General features: G+C 36.5%; 2 protein-coding genes across 5 annotated transcripts in view; both read right to left on the bottom strand.

Annotated features, from left to right (window-relative positions):
• The window catches only part of DIAPH2 (diaphanous related formin 2), a 1,008,160-nt gene that overhangs the window by 741,638 nt on the left and 249,473 nt on the right, over positions 1-17,049 (bottom strand). For all 4 annotated transcript variants that reach the window (XM_004377544.2, XM_023732386.1, XM_023732385.1 and 1 more), the window contains one exon: positions 13,561-13,700. In XM_004377544.2, coding sequence (XP_004377601.1) covers positions 13,561-13,700 — 140 coding nt within the window. The remainder of the gene's footprint in view (positions 1-13,560; positions 13,701-17,049) is intronic.
• On the bottom strand, positions 9,819-13,515 carry RPA4 (replication protein A4). The gene has a single exon (XM_023732388.1). It carries the CDS (start codon positions 11,763-11,765, stop codon positions 10,977-10,979), a length of 789 nt encoding a protein of 262 aa, XP_023588156.1. The 5' UTR covers positions 11,766-13,515; the 3' UTR covers positions 9,819-10,976.

A 17,049-nucleotide genomic window follows, 5' to 3' on the forward strand; every position in this document is an offset into this window, starting at 1 on the left:
AAAAAAAGACCAGATTTACTGGCCTAAAGGAGACTGGAGAAACCGCGAGAGTATGGCCCCCAGACACCCTTTTAGCTCAGTGGTGAAGTTACCTCTGAGGTTCACTGTTCAGCCTGGGAGTGGACAGCCCCGTTAAACCAAATGACACTAACGAGGTACAGGAGTCCAGTGACAAGGGCCAGAAGGCAGAAGGGGACAAGGAAGCTGGTGATAGGGAACCCAAGGTGGAGTAAAGATATTGCTGATGTGTTGCGAAATCGTTAACTATTGTCATTCGGCAACATCTGTAGTACCTGTTAAATGAGAAACTATTTTGTTCTGTAAGCGTTCATCTTAAGTGAGAGTAACAGCACAACTGGAAGAGCGTAGTCAATGTCACTGAACTATACATGTAGAAGTTTTTGAAACGGTGTATCTTTGGCTATGTGTATTTTCAGCAAAAAAAAAAAAGGTTGAGAAGTTAGAAGGTTGATATGTTGTGGGGTTGTTAACCAGTGTCATAAAACAACATGTGTACTACTGTTTCACGAGAAACTATTTGTTCTGTAAGACTTCACCTGAAGTACAATAAAAATAAATAAATTTTAAAAAAAAACTTCCTATTTCCCATCTACTGTTAAAATATTTACTTGTTCAGCATAGACAGCAGAGCCTTATCAGACTGCAATTCATTATTATGGGACCTAGCCATATCATTTAAAAACATATCTGAAAACATCCACTTCTCAAAACTTAGTTAACTATTAACTGATATTTGGCCTGGCACAAAACACAATAGAAATCACCTGGAAAAAATCGATCCACTCACTACTAATTTGGGAATATATGTCCTTGGTTAGCCTTATTTGCATCATTACCAGCAGGAATGACACAGTCAGCCATTTTAAGATTTCTTCCTCGACTTCTCTATCGCCTTGTGCTTGGCCTTACTCACTTTGGCTATACGGAATTTTTAATAACCTCAATGACCTCTATTAGCTGGACCAATAAGGGACTTATAACAATTCAAGTCTCTGAATGGAGTGAGGCCTGAATTAAACTATTGGAAATAGAAACGTAAAAACAATGCAAGAGATACTGCAAATGAAAAAATGGTCAAATACGATCAACAAGATACATCAATGAAGTCTCCAAATCACACACACAGGGATCAGGGCCAAAACCTTGAACGGATGGATGAGCTCCCTAAGATAAAGACCATGAGAGAGATTATTTAAAAAACATTTTTTAATGATGATGTTAGGTGCCGTCGAGTCAGTTCTGTCTCATAGCGATCCTATGTACAACAGAACGAAACAGCCCTGTCCTGCGCCATCCTCACAATCACTGTTATGTTTGAGCCCATTGTTGCAGCCACTGCATCAATCCACCTCATTGAGGGTCTTCCTCTTTTATGCTGACCTTCTACTTTATCAAACATGATGTTCTGTTGTGAACCAACAAACTAACAAAAAGTCCAGCATCGTGCTTATATATAGCTGCAGAGTAGATGTCCAGTATGGTGCTTATTTCTGCACAGTAATATCTAGAATTTCTCATATTGATATGCTTCAGAAATTTCAGTCACATATTAGAAAAATCAATCTATATAATGAATTTTTCTCTTGCTCCTCAAAATTAACTACTCTAAAGCTGTCCATTCACAACTTTCATTACTCCAACTTTTCAAGATACTTTGAAGGAGTTGGGAAATGCATTAAGGTGAATACTTGAGTCAAACTATTGTCATCAGCAATATTAAGACAAATGATTTCAACATTTAAAATCATTACTATAAAATGTGAACAGTAAAAAGTAATAACAGAAACTAAAATTAATGGAACGCCCACAAAAACAACTGACCACAACACATCCTGCACTCTATTCCCAGGAGAAAGTAGTGATGAATAAATAAACTGACAGATTTTTTAAGGCACAAAGTATGCCATAAGCTCAGAGAATATCCCCAGGTATTTTCTATGTCGAAGAAAAATTAATTAATGCTTAATATAGTTTTAATGCTGGATCCATTTCAGGGTATTCTTATTCTTTGACATTTGCTAATTCACATATGGAAATTTATGATAACTGAATTTTCAAAAAATTCTGTTTAACTATAGCACCCCAGTCTTTAATACTTTTTGATAAATGAACGTTGAACGTGACAATTAAAGAAATTATCTCCAGGAAATTCTCATAGAATCAGGTATTAAGTGAGGTATTGTTAGGTACCACAGCCTTACCGAGAGCAGTACTCAGTACTCAGGCAATAGGCTCTAAAATAGACACAAGTGGACTCAATCTGCACATTTTCAGTAACACTGAATGTTGCATAAGAGAGCTAACAAATAGCAGTAGGGTGATTCTGAGTGTTTAAAAGTTTGAGATTCATATTCATATGGCAGGCCACTAAGCTAGGTCACTTGACACTGATTTATTTTTAAAAAGCACATTATAGTATGATGCTGCCTTCTCTATTCTACCTTCATGGATTCAATCTCAACAGATTTTCAAGTTTACACTGCCTGATGTAAGAGGCTGTACACCTAGAGCTTTGCTGAGCAGGTGGGAAATCTCTCCAAATTAGCTGTCCATTATCTAACACCAATCGAACAGTTGGGGTCACAGAGCAAACACTGTTATCCTAGTGCACATAGATCTTCTTTCAATCTACCACACAAGACTACCTGCACTCCAGGTGCTTCCTGGCATCTTAATTGTGAATTTTCAGCTAACCAGCTCCTATCAAAAGTCCAGCTGAGATGACAGATATTCCAGGGAGAGAGTCAAAGGGACATTTCTCAAGTACACCCTGCTAGTAGGATATACTACTAGAACGCTGAAAACCAGTACTATTACTCTGGATCTTTGTCGAAACATTATGACCTTGATTTTTTTGTTTTTAATCAAGGCCCCATATAGGAAATGGACACTTACAGAAAATCTCTGTACTTTACTGAAAACTATGACGAACTCACTCTACTGTGTCGTTCAACATCCCTCATTTAAAGAACCACAAAACAAAATTCTCTCGAGTTCAGGACTAGGAAGACTCTCTCTCCGGAAAAAAAATCGATACACTGTCATTCATCAGATAACAGTGATGTCTCTCAATATTCTGCTTCCCCCTCCTCTTTGGCTGCAAAGAAACTTGGAACTATTTTACACTCAAATTATTACTGGACATTGACCTAGGGTTTTTTGTTCATTTGTTTTTTAATACCACCCTCTCTTCTTGTTTACATGGAGCTTGTATTTTTACTCCTTTCTTAACGGTAGTAGGATATCTACATTTCTTATTGTAAGGTAGTAGCAGTGCATTATCAAGTGATCACTTGGTACTGAGAACCCCATAAGCATAGGAGAAGTATGTGTCCAAAATGTTTTATTATTTTTTATTGTACTTTAGATGAAGGTTTACAGAGCAAAACAGCTTCTCATTAAACAATTAATACAGTTTGTGATATTGGTTATTAACCCCACGACATGTCAGTACTCTCCCCTTCTCGACCTTGCATTCCCTATTACCAGCGTTACTGTCCCCTCCTGCCTTCTCGTCCTTGCCCCTGGGCCGGTGTGCCCATTTAGTCTCGTTTTGTTTTATCGGCCTGTCTAATCTTTGGCTGAAGGGTGAACTTCTGGAGTGACTTCATTACTGAGCTATAAGGGTGTCCGGGGAACATATTCTCGGGGTTTCTCCAGTCTCGGTCAGACCAGTTAAGTCTGGTCTTTTTTTTTTTGTGAGTTAGATTTTGTTCTACATCCTTCTCCAGCTCTGTCCAGGACCCTCTGTTGTGATCTGTGTCAGAGGAGTCAGTGGTGGTAGCTGGGCACCATCTAGCTATGCTGGACTCAGTCTGGTGGAGGCTGTGGTACTTGTGCTCCATTGGCCCTTTTGTCCAAGACCTTCAGTAAAATTAATTCATGTGATTCAGAAAATGAAAATAAATCAAATGACACTTATTTATAAGCATTTTCTTCCAAAGACTAATTTTGACGAATTACAGAAAATAAAATAAAATACATATAAAATGTTTTTAAATGGTGGGAAGTTAGTCTTCTATTAAGAAATCCATTTAAATAGTGTGCCTAGACTCTGCTGCTATATTTTACATACCTTTATAATCACATGTGCAGTTACAGGTTTCTAATTATTTTAGATAATTTTTTATATCTGAATTGGCTTTCTAATTTAAAACACATCATTTACATGAGAAAATGTATTGCCTTGGTGGAGCTTATAAATGTCATGTAATAATAAAATAAAATGCCAATACAAAAGCTGAGCTACCATTTACATTAAATGTCTTTAACATTTTCTCCTAGTAAAGTTAATACTTTAGAAACTTGGGTCAGTATTTGCTGTTTTTAATTTAAAATTTAAGTATAAAATAATACAGGACACATAGACATAGTTTGCTTCTATTCTAAGGTATAAATTGGATCGGCCTTAAGTCAAAATTGTGTTTGGAAGCTAATATTGTATCATGAAAAATTTGAAGTTATTTATTATTTATATTGCCAACTTAGTCAAATGACGTTGGATATAGTTGATGTTAATTCAAATTGTTGCCCAAGATTTAAAAAGAAGCATATAAATTGACACAGCTGCAATGAATTTACTATTGTTCTATTCTAGGAATAAATGTACTAGTGGTCTACTAAAATGATTTATGCATTTGAAAGTTAAAGCAAACAAATTTAAAATACCAACATTAGACAGCCCTGCTTTAGTTAATACTGCCGGTAATGCTTTTATGAGATGGGCTCACAATTTTAAGCCCTTTTCACACTTCTGTATCATAAAAAATTCGCTCTCATTATTCACTTTTTCATAGGTAGTCCCCTGTAAAATGTTCTAAGATTATGGATCTGCACCTACCTTTAGATTAACTCCCTAAGTAGTGAAAGTAGGGGCTGTTTTGCCAAGCTTTTAGTAAGTTCAATATAGGCTGCTTAAATAGTTACTAACACTCACAATTCAGAAAGTGCTTTCTATTCCTAATTTGTATTGCTGTCAAGAGTCAGCTATTTTTATTACAATGATTATGTTAAAATGCTAGAGTAAGTTTGAATCCAAAGGGAAGGAAAATATCAAGTAAAAACAAGTATTCCAGAAGTAATGCAAATATCTGCACATTTATAAACTCTAAAAGATATCTTTTTACCTGCCTGGAAACATTGGCTGAGGAAGCTATCATCACAGAAAGTGAATAGAGACACTCTACCATGAGTTTGGCAGATAACTAGATTCCAAGCAAAACATATACAAAGTTTGCTACTGGGGTAAAATACCCCTCAAGCCGTAAGGCAATTTCAGCAACAACTCTGAAAAGAATCCAACACAATCACAACTCTAAGATACTATTCTTCAAACCAGTATTTGATGTTTTTTGTCATATGTGAGAAACCTTAGTGACAATGATTTATTGCTACATATTTCTTTGGATCTTCATAAAATATATTACCTACTACCTACACATCCTATAATGAGTTAGCTGGGATTAAAATTGTCCAAACTCATTGGTCATTTCTCTGCAGGCATTGCTTCCTTTCGTAAATTTTAGTAAAGGAATATGAGCAAAAATCTGTAAATAACATAGTCCACATTCTAAATCACACACAGACCATGGTATGTTCAAAGTCTAATGCAATTTGTGATGGCAGATTGGCATTTATTTTACAGGCAAAACACATGGATTTTTACAGTGTTAAATAGAGTTGTAAATACTCAATTTCATTAATTAACCATGCAACTGTAAAAAGACTATTGCATAAAGCATGCTATGTTGTCTGTAGCTTATGAATATGGTTTGAATCAAACTAATAGGTTTCATTCTTGTGATGAGAAGTTAGCTTAATTCTGTTTCTCTGATTACATCTAAAAATGCATGGCCACAAGATAGTGCCAGATTAATGTAAATTCATCCTCACTACTAGAGACTGGAAGCATAGGTTGTTATTTATGGTGGGTCAATAGCCACATCAAATCACATATTATCATATTACACAGTACCAGCCATAATGAAACATATAAGAGGGGAAAAGGGTCCCTTCCCCAGAGGAGTCTAAAATCTAAATGAGAAAAACAGACAGCATGCATAAAACTATTATAGAGCATAAGCAGGTGCAGGTGAATATATACAGTAAAAATTAAATATTGAGAAAACGTATACTAAGGGAGTGATTTGGGATGTGGCCAGTTAACATTTGCGTTTGAAGGGATTTTTAAAAACTATTTGTCTTTAGCAGAAAATAATATAATGAATAACTTTCTCTGAGCCTTTATCTTCTGATTGAATGCCATATGAATTTGGAACTCATGACTCCATATCATATTCTGAAATGACTGCGCTTTGAGTATGTTAAACAAAGTTGTATTTTATACACACACACACTAACACACGTATAGGTAAACACACACATTTATTTATTGCCTAACTTACTTCTGTTTTAACCAGGGCTGAACAAAAAGAAATTAGTTAAAATGTGGTAATGAAGAAAATTAGCCATGAGGGGGCATATGAACAACAGGTACTAAAAATAGTTACGTAACAGAGGCTTAGAAACTGCTTTCTTCTTCATCTTAAACACTACCCCCCCAAAAAAAAAACCCACTGCCATCCAGTCGATTCCAATTGATAGTGACCCTATAGGACAGAGTAGAACTGCCCCATAGGGTTTCCTAGGCTATAATCTTTACGGGAGCAGATTGCCAGGTCTTTCTCCCTCGGAGCCGCTAGTGGGTTCAGACCACAAACCTTTGGGATAGCATCCCAGCGCTTAGCCATTGAGACACCAGGGCTCCAACATCTTAAAGGAAATTATAAGTATCTGTCTGGAGTCAGTTAAATACAATATTTATAAATGCAAAAAAATAACAAAATGCTACAAAATCTTTAAGCTTTATGGATCATAATTTTTCTCACTCTTCAAAACATTTCTGAACACTAATCTTCTAGTTCCAATAACAAAGGAAATTGGATTGGTACTAAGCAAATGGAAACATAAAGCCATGGAATGTGTTAGAGCTTGAAAGCTCCAATCTTATTTACATATGAAGAAACTGAGGCCCCAAAAGGTCCACTGAAGGACCAAGGTAACAGAGTGAGCAATCAAGTACTAGCACTCAGATCTCATGACCAGTGGTCCAGTGTCACTCTATCATATAACACACTGTCTTTTAGAAATTAGTAGTATGGAGTATTTTTTCTCTCTAAAAGGAACAAAGCCAACAAAATTTAAATGATGATAAACCTACATTAAAGAAAAACCAACTGCAGTCTAGTTGATTCCTACTTACAATGATCCTACAGGGCAGAGTACAACTGCCCCACAGGGTTTCCAAGGTCGTCATCTTTATGGAAGCAGACTGCCACATCTTTCTCCCACATAGCGCCTGGCAGGTTCTAACCACTGACATTTGGGTTAGCAGCCAAGTGCTTAAATACTGTACCACCAGGGCTCCTTCATACCTACATAGTTCTACTGTTTTTATATGTCCTAAACTAGCTGGAAAACCTGGTGGTGCAGTGGTTAAGAGCTAGGCTGCTAACCAAAAGGTCAACAGTTCGAATCCACCAGGCGCTCCTTGGAAACCGTCTGGGGCAGTTCTACTCTGTCCTATAGGGTTGCTATGAGTCAGAATCAACTCGACAGCAATGGGTTTGGTTCTTGGTTTAAACTAGTTAATGTTTTTTATCTGGATGAAATTTACCTTAATTTTGTTATTTCAATGAGTTTAAGGACAATTTTTCCTTGTATACTATCCGATGGTTCCTGTTTAATTTCAGAGATTTTTTTTTACCTTTATATAAGATACTGAATTTAAGGCGATTTATCCTTCTATAGACTATTTAGCTCTTATTTTCTGTGCAATTTCATAAATTACTCTCATTTAGGGGTTTACTCTTATACTAGTTAGCTCCTTTTCTGATTTTTTTCCTAGCTCTTGTTTAATTCCTTTTATTTGTTTCAGTTCAAGTTTATTGTTGTTGCTGTTAGGTGCCATCGAGTTGATTCAGACTCATAGGGACCCTATGAGACAGAGCAGAACTGCCCCGTGGGGTTTTCTAGGCTGTAATCTTTACAGGAGCAAATCACCAGGTCTTTCTCACATGGAGATTGGGGGTGGGGGTTCTAACTGCCAACCTTTTGGTTAGTAGCAAAGTATTTAACTGTTAGTTACTAAGTTAGTTTGGTTGTTTGTTGTTTTCTGTGAGGGAGATTAGGACTTTTTAAAGAAGAGAGTGGTTAGACAGGAAAATCTTATGGCTGTTCGCTGGGTTTAAATCTGGAGCAAATAGAACATGTAGTCCATACTATGTAATGGTCATAGGTATTTCCGAGGAATAAAAAGAGATTTTATTTTTATATAAAAAAAATTGGAAACTCTGGGTTAACAAAGTTAAACAAGTTCCTTTGCTGCACGACTTCTAAAGTTTTTTTTTTAAACTATGCTAATGGTCACTGTGTGTCCCCAAGAGGAAGAAATATTACACTAGATGTTCAGAACTTATTTAACAATGTGATTGATACAGGCACATATCCTACCACCACCACCACTTCTTCTTCTTCTTTTTTTTTTTTTGCAGGGGCAGATTGGAGAGAGTATCCCCTTATCAGAGAGAAAGAAGAAGAAAGGTTTATAGAGAGTGAGTCAAATGGTAGATAAGAGACCGAGGAGAGACCACTGCTTGGAGGTCGTTTACCAGACTATGTTAAGAATTCTCAGAACAATCAAAGCAAAAGTAAGAACACTTTTGTTGCTTTTTTCTCCTCTCCCCAAAATGTACATGTGTACACACAGTCACACTTGAGGCACTTCATGGTAGCAGTGTGTTACTTTTTCTCATTTACTAAATTTTTAATGCCACCAGGAATAATGCTAAATCTGAATATATATGGTGAATAAAACATAATCCTGGACTTCAAGGGGTTCTCTATGCAATAACTTTCTCTTTCATTTTATTGAAGTTACTGTAATGGCTGGTGCCTGACAAGTTCATAACCCCTTCTTAGGGGAGCACTCCCCACCGTCAACTTCTGAAGGATTAGCACTATGTGGACAAATTCTGCACCACATCATCTTGCCTCACTGTCCTTCCCCAAAGGCAAAACTGACTGGATTGGGGACAGGCACCTGACCCATGGTGTGGCAAGCACTTAAGCTGGCAATATTCTGATAGTTTTCCTGACAGTATGGAATACTGACAATGGTGTATTTAAGGGATTTTCTGGTTTTTCACCCCATCTTTTGGAGATACAATTAAAACAAGTGAAGTTTTTCTCTTCTGAGATATATATATGTATACATACACACACAATCCCTCGGTATCCACAGGGTTCCAGGGCTAATGCTATGTAAATAGTTTTTATACTGGACTGTATTGTTGAGGAATAATGACAAGACATGAGGAGAAGAATGCTCAAACAATGAGTGCTGGAGAGAGACTGAGGATCTGTTGAAATGGCGGGAGGCTACAGCAGAATATGTCTACACATCATTTCATTCATGTGGATTCAGCGTAGTGCTCAGCTTGTGGCAAATTCAAATTTTGCTTCTTGGAACTTTGATATTTTCAATCTGTAGTTAGTTGAATCTGCAGATGCAGAACATGCAGATAACCCACAGATATGGAGGGTCAACTGTATGTATGTATGTGTATGTATGTATATATATATGCATATTCATATATATTACGGTGGCATAGTGGTTAAGAGTTCGGCTGCCAACCAAAAGGTCTGCAGTATGAATCCACCAGGTGTTCCTTGGAAACCCTATGGGGCAGTTCTACACTGTCCTATAGGGTTGCTATGAGTCAGAATCGACCGGGCTGCAGTGGGTTTTTGTTTTGTTTTGTTTTTTGAAAATAACAAATCTATACCTTGAAAAACATCTTTAGTGAATGTATAACTAAGAGCTTTTATTCATGGTCAGTTATTTTAAAATATCACATAGTTAATATAAGCTACATTAAAATACATCATTACAACATATATAGAAAAGAAAAATTTCTTCTGGACAAGTAAAACTATTAATTCTCAAGGACATACAACAAAAGACTTTTCAAATGTATTTAGAAAAAAATCATACAAGAAAGTTAAGATTTTGCAAAAGTATTTTAATACAACAAACAAATTTCTATTAACCTTAGTAAGCTTAATATTCCTAAAATAATTGTTTTTGTTTGTTTGCCTACCCTATAAGAATATTACTCTGTTGTACATAAAACAGAGCATTTAGCAGTATAGATAATATACCAGAACATCAAAATTTCAAAAAGTCTGGTATCCATGTACCATGCAACTACAATAAAGAGTAATTTCATCAAAATATAATCACAATGAATTTTAAATAATCATTAAGCTTCATCACATCTTAAGGAAAAATAATAAAAGATGACCCTTAAAAAATGAATTATTTAGACATAAAGTCATATTAAAAAACAAAATCCAAAACCTATAGTAATAAGAGAAAGTCACTCAATAAACACTTGAACATTTGAATTAATCAATCACTATCTTTAGCACACACTGAAACTAATCAATCATTATATTTAGCAAGAGAAATATTATAATAGGTTAACTCCAAACATATGGAAAATAAGTCTCACGGAAAAAGTGTGAAAACTTTTTTTTTGTCTCTTAGTTGGCTGACTGTATGTATATATTTCTCCTAATATATAGATATTTCAGAAAAAGAAGCTCCCAAACAATTAAATGATAATCTTTAATCTTCTGTACCTTTTTTCCACCAAATTCATCCATACAATAACATTTTCATTACCTTTCTGATAATTCCTCAAAACATTCAATCAATTTATCCTTCGCTATCTCCTTCTAAGCTTCAAATACAGTTAGAAAAACAGAAACTTTCAAAAGGGTGCCAGTTAAGATCTTTTGTTGAAAAATCCTACTTCCTAAAAGTCAACAGGTCAAAATTACTCACAGCTGGAGGCAAAGGTCTTCTGAAAATGAAAAGTGTTTTAGCTGCCTCAGTCAGCAGATTTAAAATGCTCATTATCCACACTGGAATAGACATGGCCTTCGATGGTCAGATAATCAATCGCTTCCTTGATGGCTCTGATGCTCACGCTGGGAAGCTCGGTCTGGAGCTCCCGAATGCTCTTTCCTTCAAGTCGAGGACACTCGTGAATCAAACGTAGCACTTCCTTCCGGATGAAGCTGAGGTGGTGCTTGCCATAATCGATGGCGGCATCCATTCCTGATGGGGCAACGGGCGTGCTTTCCCCAGTGGTGGCTTGGCGGGCTTTATACAGTATCATGTGCGCATTGACTGTTTCTAGAATATGTGTGGTGAACTCGTTCATGTCTTCCAAGATGCGAATTTTCAATACCTCAAGGCTCTTTGCTTCACCAGTGCATTTGAGGATGCCAAACACTTTGGCGTATACTCCGACTGGAAGCGGAATTATCTCCTGCTTTGCTTTATCTCCGTCAAACCACTGTCGCACCTCGATCGGCTTTGAGGTCATATCATCAATTTTGTAAAGAATATAGTGTGGAGCCCTCTCAGCCTGTCTGATTATCCCCACAATAGAGACCTGGGAAATCTCAATTCCCCTAATCTTGAATACATTGTCAACCAGAGTGGAGGTGAGCAGCTGGTTTACACAACAAGGTATAATGTTCTGGATTTGAGCTTTGGGTCTTCGGGGCTTAGCAGGAGGAGTTGCACCTCCCCCAGAGGGTTGACCATTGTCCCCACTGGCTCCACCCGCAGCAGAGAACCTGCTATAACTCCCAAACCCACTCTTACTCATCTTCGAACAACAGCTCTGGCAGGTGAGGAGGCGTGGTTCTGATCTCAACAGTGAGTTCCCCAAGCCAGCTCCAAGCTCTACTGAGGACTAGAACAGATGGCCTGGATCTTCGCGACACAATCACCTCCCACTTTCCCTGGAGCCAATCAGCTGCAAGACCGCAGCTGCCGTCAGCCAATCGAGACCTGCTAGTTTCTCACCCACTCCCATAATTCCTTAGAGTGTGCAGCTGCTGAGCTACTTTTGAAAAACTCCACGTGCAACTCCAACCCTTTCCCGTCATCGTTTAAAAAAGTGCATTTTTACTGTTTTTTTCACTTCATTCTTGAATGCCACAACTTTTTCTACAGTCACTTTTTAAAGATCCATTTATTCACTCATTCAGTCAACCAGTCATTCAACAGAAATTTTTGGGGCTAGGCACTAGCTACAGTGCTGTGGGTTATATGCAGGAAGAAAAAAACCACCACCACGGTTACTGTTCTCAAAGAACTCACATTCCTTGTTCAAATCATTAAAATCAGAAACATTCTGGAAAAAATGGACAGATAAACCACCTTTGAATGACTATATACTCAAAGGTAAGTCACATCTCACCACTGCTTTTTAAATTTTTTTATTGCAGAATAATAATCTTACATTTATTTTGCCAAGTGTACAGTTAATATAAACAAATACAGTGAAACCTGTGATAGCCGAAACTGGACGGGACTGCCTTCTTTACCCCAGACTCGCAAATTTTCTGCGTTTGATAGGGTGCAGTCTTACCACTTTTATATCGCTCCCTTTTAGTGGAAAATATTTGTGTTTTGCTTCTCTGACCGGTTTCCACTTTACACACATTCCAGCTTTCGCAGGATTTACCTTTCACAGGTTTTACTGTAGTATGATATTTTTCAATTTACATATAAATCTAAACTGAATGGCTGATTTCTAAATTAATTTTCAGGGCTCTGTAGACAGTTCAGAAAAGTACAACACATGGCCCTTTTATTATAAATTTGGAAAAATGAATACAATATGGTTTCTATATACATTTCATCTACTAATTTCTAAAGTTATGATTCTAACAATTTTGTAACTAGACCCCAGAATATTCTATTAAACTGAAAAATTGTTTTTCCTTATAAAACATCGTTTTATTTTGTGTGTTATTAACTGAAAAGTTTTTTTAATACTTAATAAATAACAAGAGTTATTGGAATCCACCATTGGCAAGTGACCTCTTCCTTAAAAATCATTTGTAGTTAGTCAATAGTCTACATGTGTAGAGATATTAAAAGTTTAGTTATATTTTTCTCATTTCTTTTTATTGGTTAAAAAATTTAATTTTTGCTATCCCCAAATTACAGAAATTTGTGAACAGTATATCTAAAACTGATAGAAAAATACAGAATTATATGTACTTCTCAGGTTTAAAAGGAATAAAATCATAAATCCAATATACTTAACTTGTTTTACAAACAAATATATAACAGTCAACTGAGTACAGAAATAGTTTTCCATGTAAATGCACAGATATTTAACTTCTGATGCTATACTTTATATATTTGAGGAGGAATTAAATATCCAAATAATGTTTATATTCTTAAAGATGCACATTATTAGAGATGAGATTTGACTGTATTTTTTAAATGTTTACAATCCTCACACATCAGACATTGCTGTTTTATTAAGTAATATCAGGCTTTTAGTCTCAAAATTTTGAAGTTAAAATAATGTAACTGATTATATTTCCAAATAATTACAGAGTACAAATTGCATTAATTATACCAAAATGATAAGAACTACCTACCTGACAGGATTGCTGGTTAAAGAAACCCTCAAGGATTCTAGGCAATTAAGAAGTTTCTCATCTGAAATACCGGATCGTAATTCATGAACATATTCTTGTGAAGACAGGGTACATTCATGTTTGCTGTTTTTCAGCCCTCCCTATAAAATAAAAGAATGATACCATTAAAGACAACAGTTTTGTAAAAAGCTTTAAAAATAAAATAATGCAACGAATATATAAATATTAACTATATGAGAAAGTGTACAAAGTGCTAGGCACTGAAACATTCTTGATCAGAGAATTCACTATGTTAAATTGTATATATCGCAACACTCTCCTTCCCCTCATTTAAAACAAAAATACACTGCTGGTGCTTATGACCTGAGACTTATAGAATATGGATTTGAATTATGTAAAGTGTCATTGACAGGAGCACTTAAATTTATGATCTAGGCATTAGGATTAACATTAGCTGGTTCTCCTTAACCGACAGGATGAACATTTAGGAATCATCTAATTGATGTTCCTAGTTAAGATATTTATATTCTACAAAAGAGAGTAGATAGAATTGAAAAGTATAAAGAAAATGAATATAAAACATTATGCAAAACCCAAATCTACTGAAATATATCAAGAGTATCACCCTATCGCAGAAAAACAAGTGAAAAGGGTTATTAAAATACAAAGCAATACAGTCTCCAATTAGTATGTTAATCAAATCAGTCTAAGGCAGTCACCAATTCCCAACTATCCCATCCTAACTATGTTACTCCCATGTTATAGATTAATATTAAAAAGTCAATAAATACATTTATCTGATAACCCACTCATTGCCATCAAGTTGAATCCGACTCATGGTGACCCTACAGGACAGAGTAGAATTGCCCCATAGGGTTTCCAGGACTCTAATCTTTATGGAAGCAGACTGCCACATATTTCTCCCATGGAGGGGATGGTGGTTCGAACCACCAACCTTTCGGTTAGCAGCCGAGCGCTTAAACACAATGCCACCAGGGCTCCTTTTTTATCTGATAGCAACTAGTTTTTGCTTAATTTCCAATATACATGGGGTTATTTCTATAACTCATTGTCTCATCACAGCTGCTTGGCGTCATCACCTTGATATAACTATATAAGTAGTTTGGGGAAAAGGCTGAGAGGAAAATATCATCACAACACATTCACTGTACTAATAACTAATAGTTTCATATTCTAGACATATATCACCATAACTGCCCCCTTAGCTGGATTATAAATGTATTCCCCTGACTCCGACTTGAGTCCCACTTTCCAAGTTCATAAAAATTACACTCACTTTCTGTTAAATATCTAAGCTAGCATGTAAGGAAGGCTTTTTTTTTTCCCATCTGGTAGAAGTCATATCATTAAAGAATAGCAAATTTTTAAAAAGAAAAAAAACCAATGTACTGATAATGGGAAACGGATTGCCTAGGGTTTCATACTATTTGGCTTTTTATTGGGAATGATTTCTCAATATAGAAATTGTCAATCATACTTAATTTTCTGAATTAAAAAACAACTCCATAAAATAGTAAATGTTTAAAGCCTGATAAATTCTTACAACTTGTAGGGAACTCTGTTACCATATAGCGCTATAGCAGTACCCCTATTACAGCACTAAAAACACTGTGGTAGAATCTCTCGTAGATGTAAACTCCATGTATGCCAAATGCCTAACACAGTGCCTGGATTTAGTGAGCCCTCAATAAAAGTATGCTATTATTGAATTTCTCCCTAACAATTACAGAACAAGAAATACAATTTTGTACTTTTAGTTCCTGTATTTTATGTACAGAGCCCTGGTGGCGCGTGGTTAAGAGTTCTACTGCTAACCAAAAGGTCAGCGGTTCAAATCCACCAGCCGCTCCTTAGAAACTCTATGGGGCAATTCTACTCTGTTCTGCAGGGTCACTAGGAGTCAGAATCGACTCGATGGCAATGAGTATTTTGTGTATTGGCCAGTGACTTGAAAGTCGTTTTCATACTTTGTTAGGCTAAATAGTATATGTTCACGAACTATACTTGATTAATCACCATATGAATGGCACAAAACCAAAGAAACCTGTTGCCATCCAGTCAATTCAGTCAGTTCTGACTCACAGCGACCTTGTAGTGACAAAATAGGACAGAGTAGAACTGCCTCATAGGGTTTCCAAGAAATGGCTGGTGTATTCGAACTGCTGACCTTTTAGTTGGCAGCCAAGCTATAAACCACTGCACCACCAGGGCTCCATACATGGCACAGTAAATAAAAACATCACCATGAAATCATTTTCACATTCATATAACTTATTTAAGAAGCCCTAGTGGCACAGTGGTTAAAGCAATTGCCTGCTAACCAGGAGGTCGGCAGTTCAAACTCATCAGCCATTCCACAGGAGAATGATATGGCAATCTGCTTCCATAAAGAGTACAGCCTTGGAAACCCTATGGGGCAGTTCTATTCTGTCCTACAGGATCTCTACGAGTCGGGATCAACTCGACAGCAATGGGCAGTGGGTAGGTGGTGCAATGGTTAAGCACTTGTCTTCTAACTGAAAGGTTTGCAGTTCAAACCCACCAGCTGCTACAAAGGAGAAAAGATCTGGCAATCTGCTCCCATGAAGATTAAAGCCTAGGGAACCCTATGGGGCAGTTCTGCTCTGTCCTACAGGGTTGCTATGAGTCAGAATCGACTCGATGGCACACAACAACATAACTTATTTACCTATCTCTTCAGGCTACAGATATACAAGGAATAATAGCAAAGAAAACATTTCTAGCATAATTTTGAAATTTTAAAATTATACTTTTATTTTTGCTGAATCAACTTACTTTCTACTTCGGTATAAAATCTATCAGTCACAATCAATGGATCTATTAACCACAAGCACCAAATATCCCCAAAAACTACCAGTAAGATTTCACTCCCCCTAGGATAGCTAAGATTAAAAAAAAAAAAAAAATCAGAAAACAACAAATGTTGGCGAGGATGTGGGGAGACTGGAACCCTTTAAGCATTGCTAAGTGGGAATGCAAAATGGTATGGCCTTTGTGGAAAACAGTGTGGCAGTGCCTCAAAAAACTAAAAATAAACTAACATATAACCCAGCAATTCCATTCCTAGGTAAATACCCAAAAGACTTGAAAGCAGAGACTTGTATGCCAATGTTCACTGTGGCACTATTCACAGTATCCAAAAAGTGGAAACAATCTAAATGCCCAACAACAGATGAATAGATAAACAAAATGTGGTACTACATACAATGGAATACTACCCAGCCAGTAGGAGAAATGAAGTCTTGATACATGCTATGATAGAGATGGAGCTGGAAGACATGCTGAGGGAAGTAAGTCACTCACAAAGGACAAATATTGTATGACTTTGCTCATATAAAAAGACAAATGTATAGTTAACAAAGTTTATTAGTAGTTACCAGGGACGAGAGGGAGGGGGAAAAGAGGGGTTAACGGTGATGGAAATATTGCACCGATTAAGGGTGGGGT

Source organism: Trichechus manatus, unplaced genomic scaffold, assembly GCF_000243295.1.
Source record: "Trichechus manatus latirostris isolate Lorelei unplaced genomic scaffold, TriManLat1.0 scaffold00051, whole genome shotgun sequence".
Classification (NCBI taxonomy): domain Eukaryota; kingdom Metazoa; phylum Chordata; class Mammalia; order Sirenia; family Trichechidae; genus Trichechus; species Trichechus manatus.

Excerpts from the sequence above, each read along its gene's own strand:
- RPA4 (XM_023732388.1), bottom strand. The coding sequence starts at position 11,765 with ATGAGTAAGAGTGGGTTTGGGAGTTATAGCAGGTTCTCTGCTGCGGGT.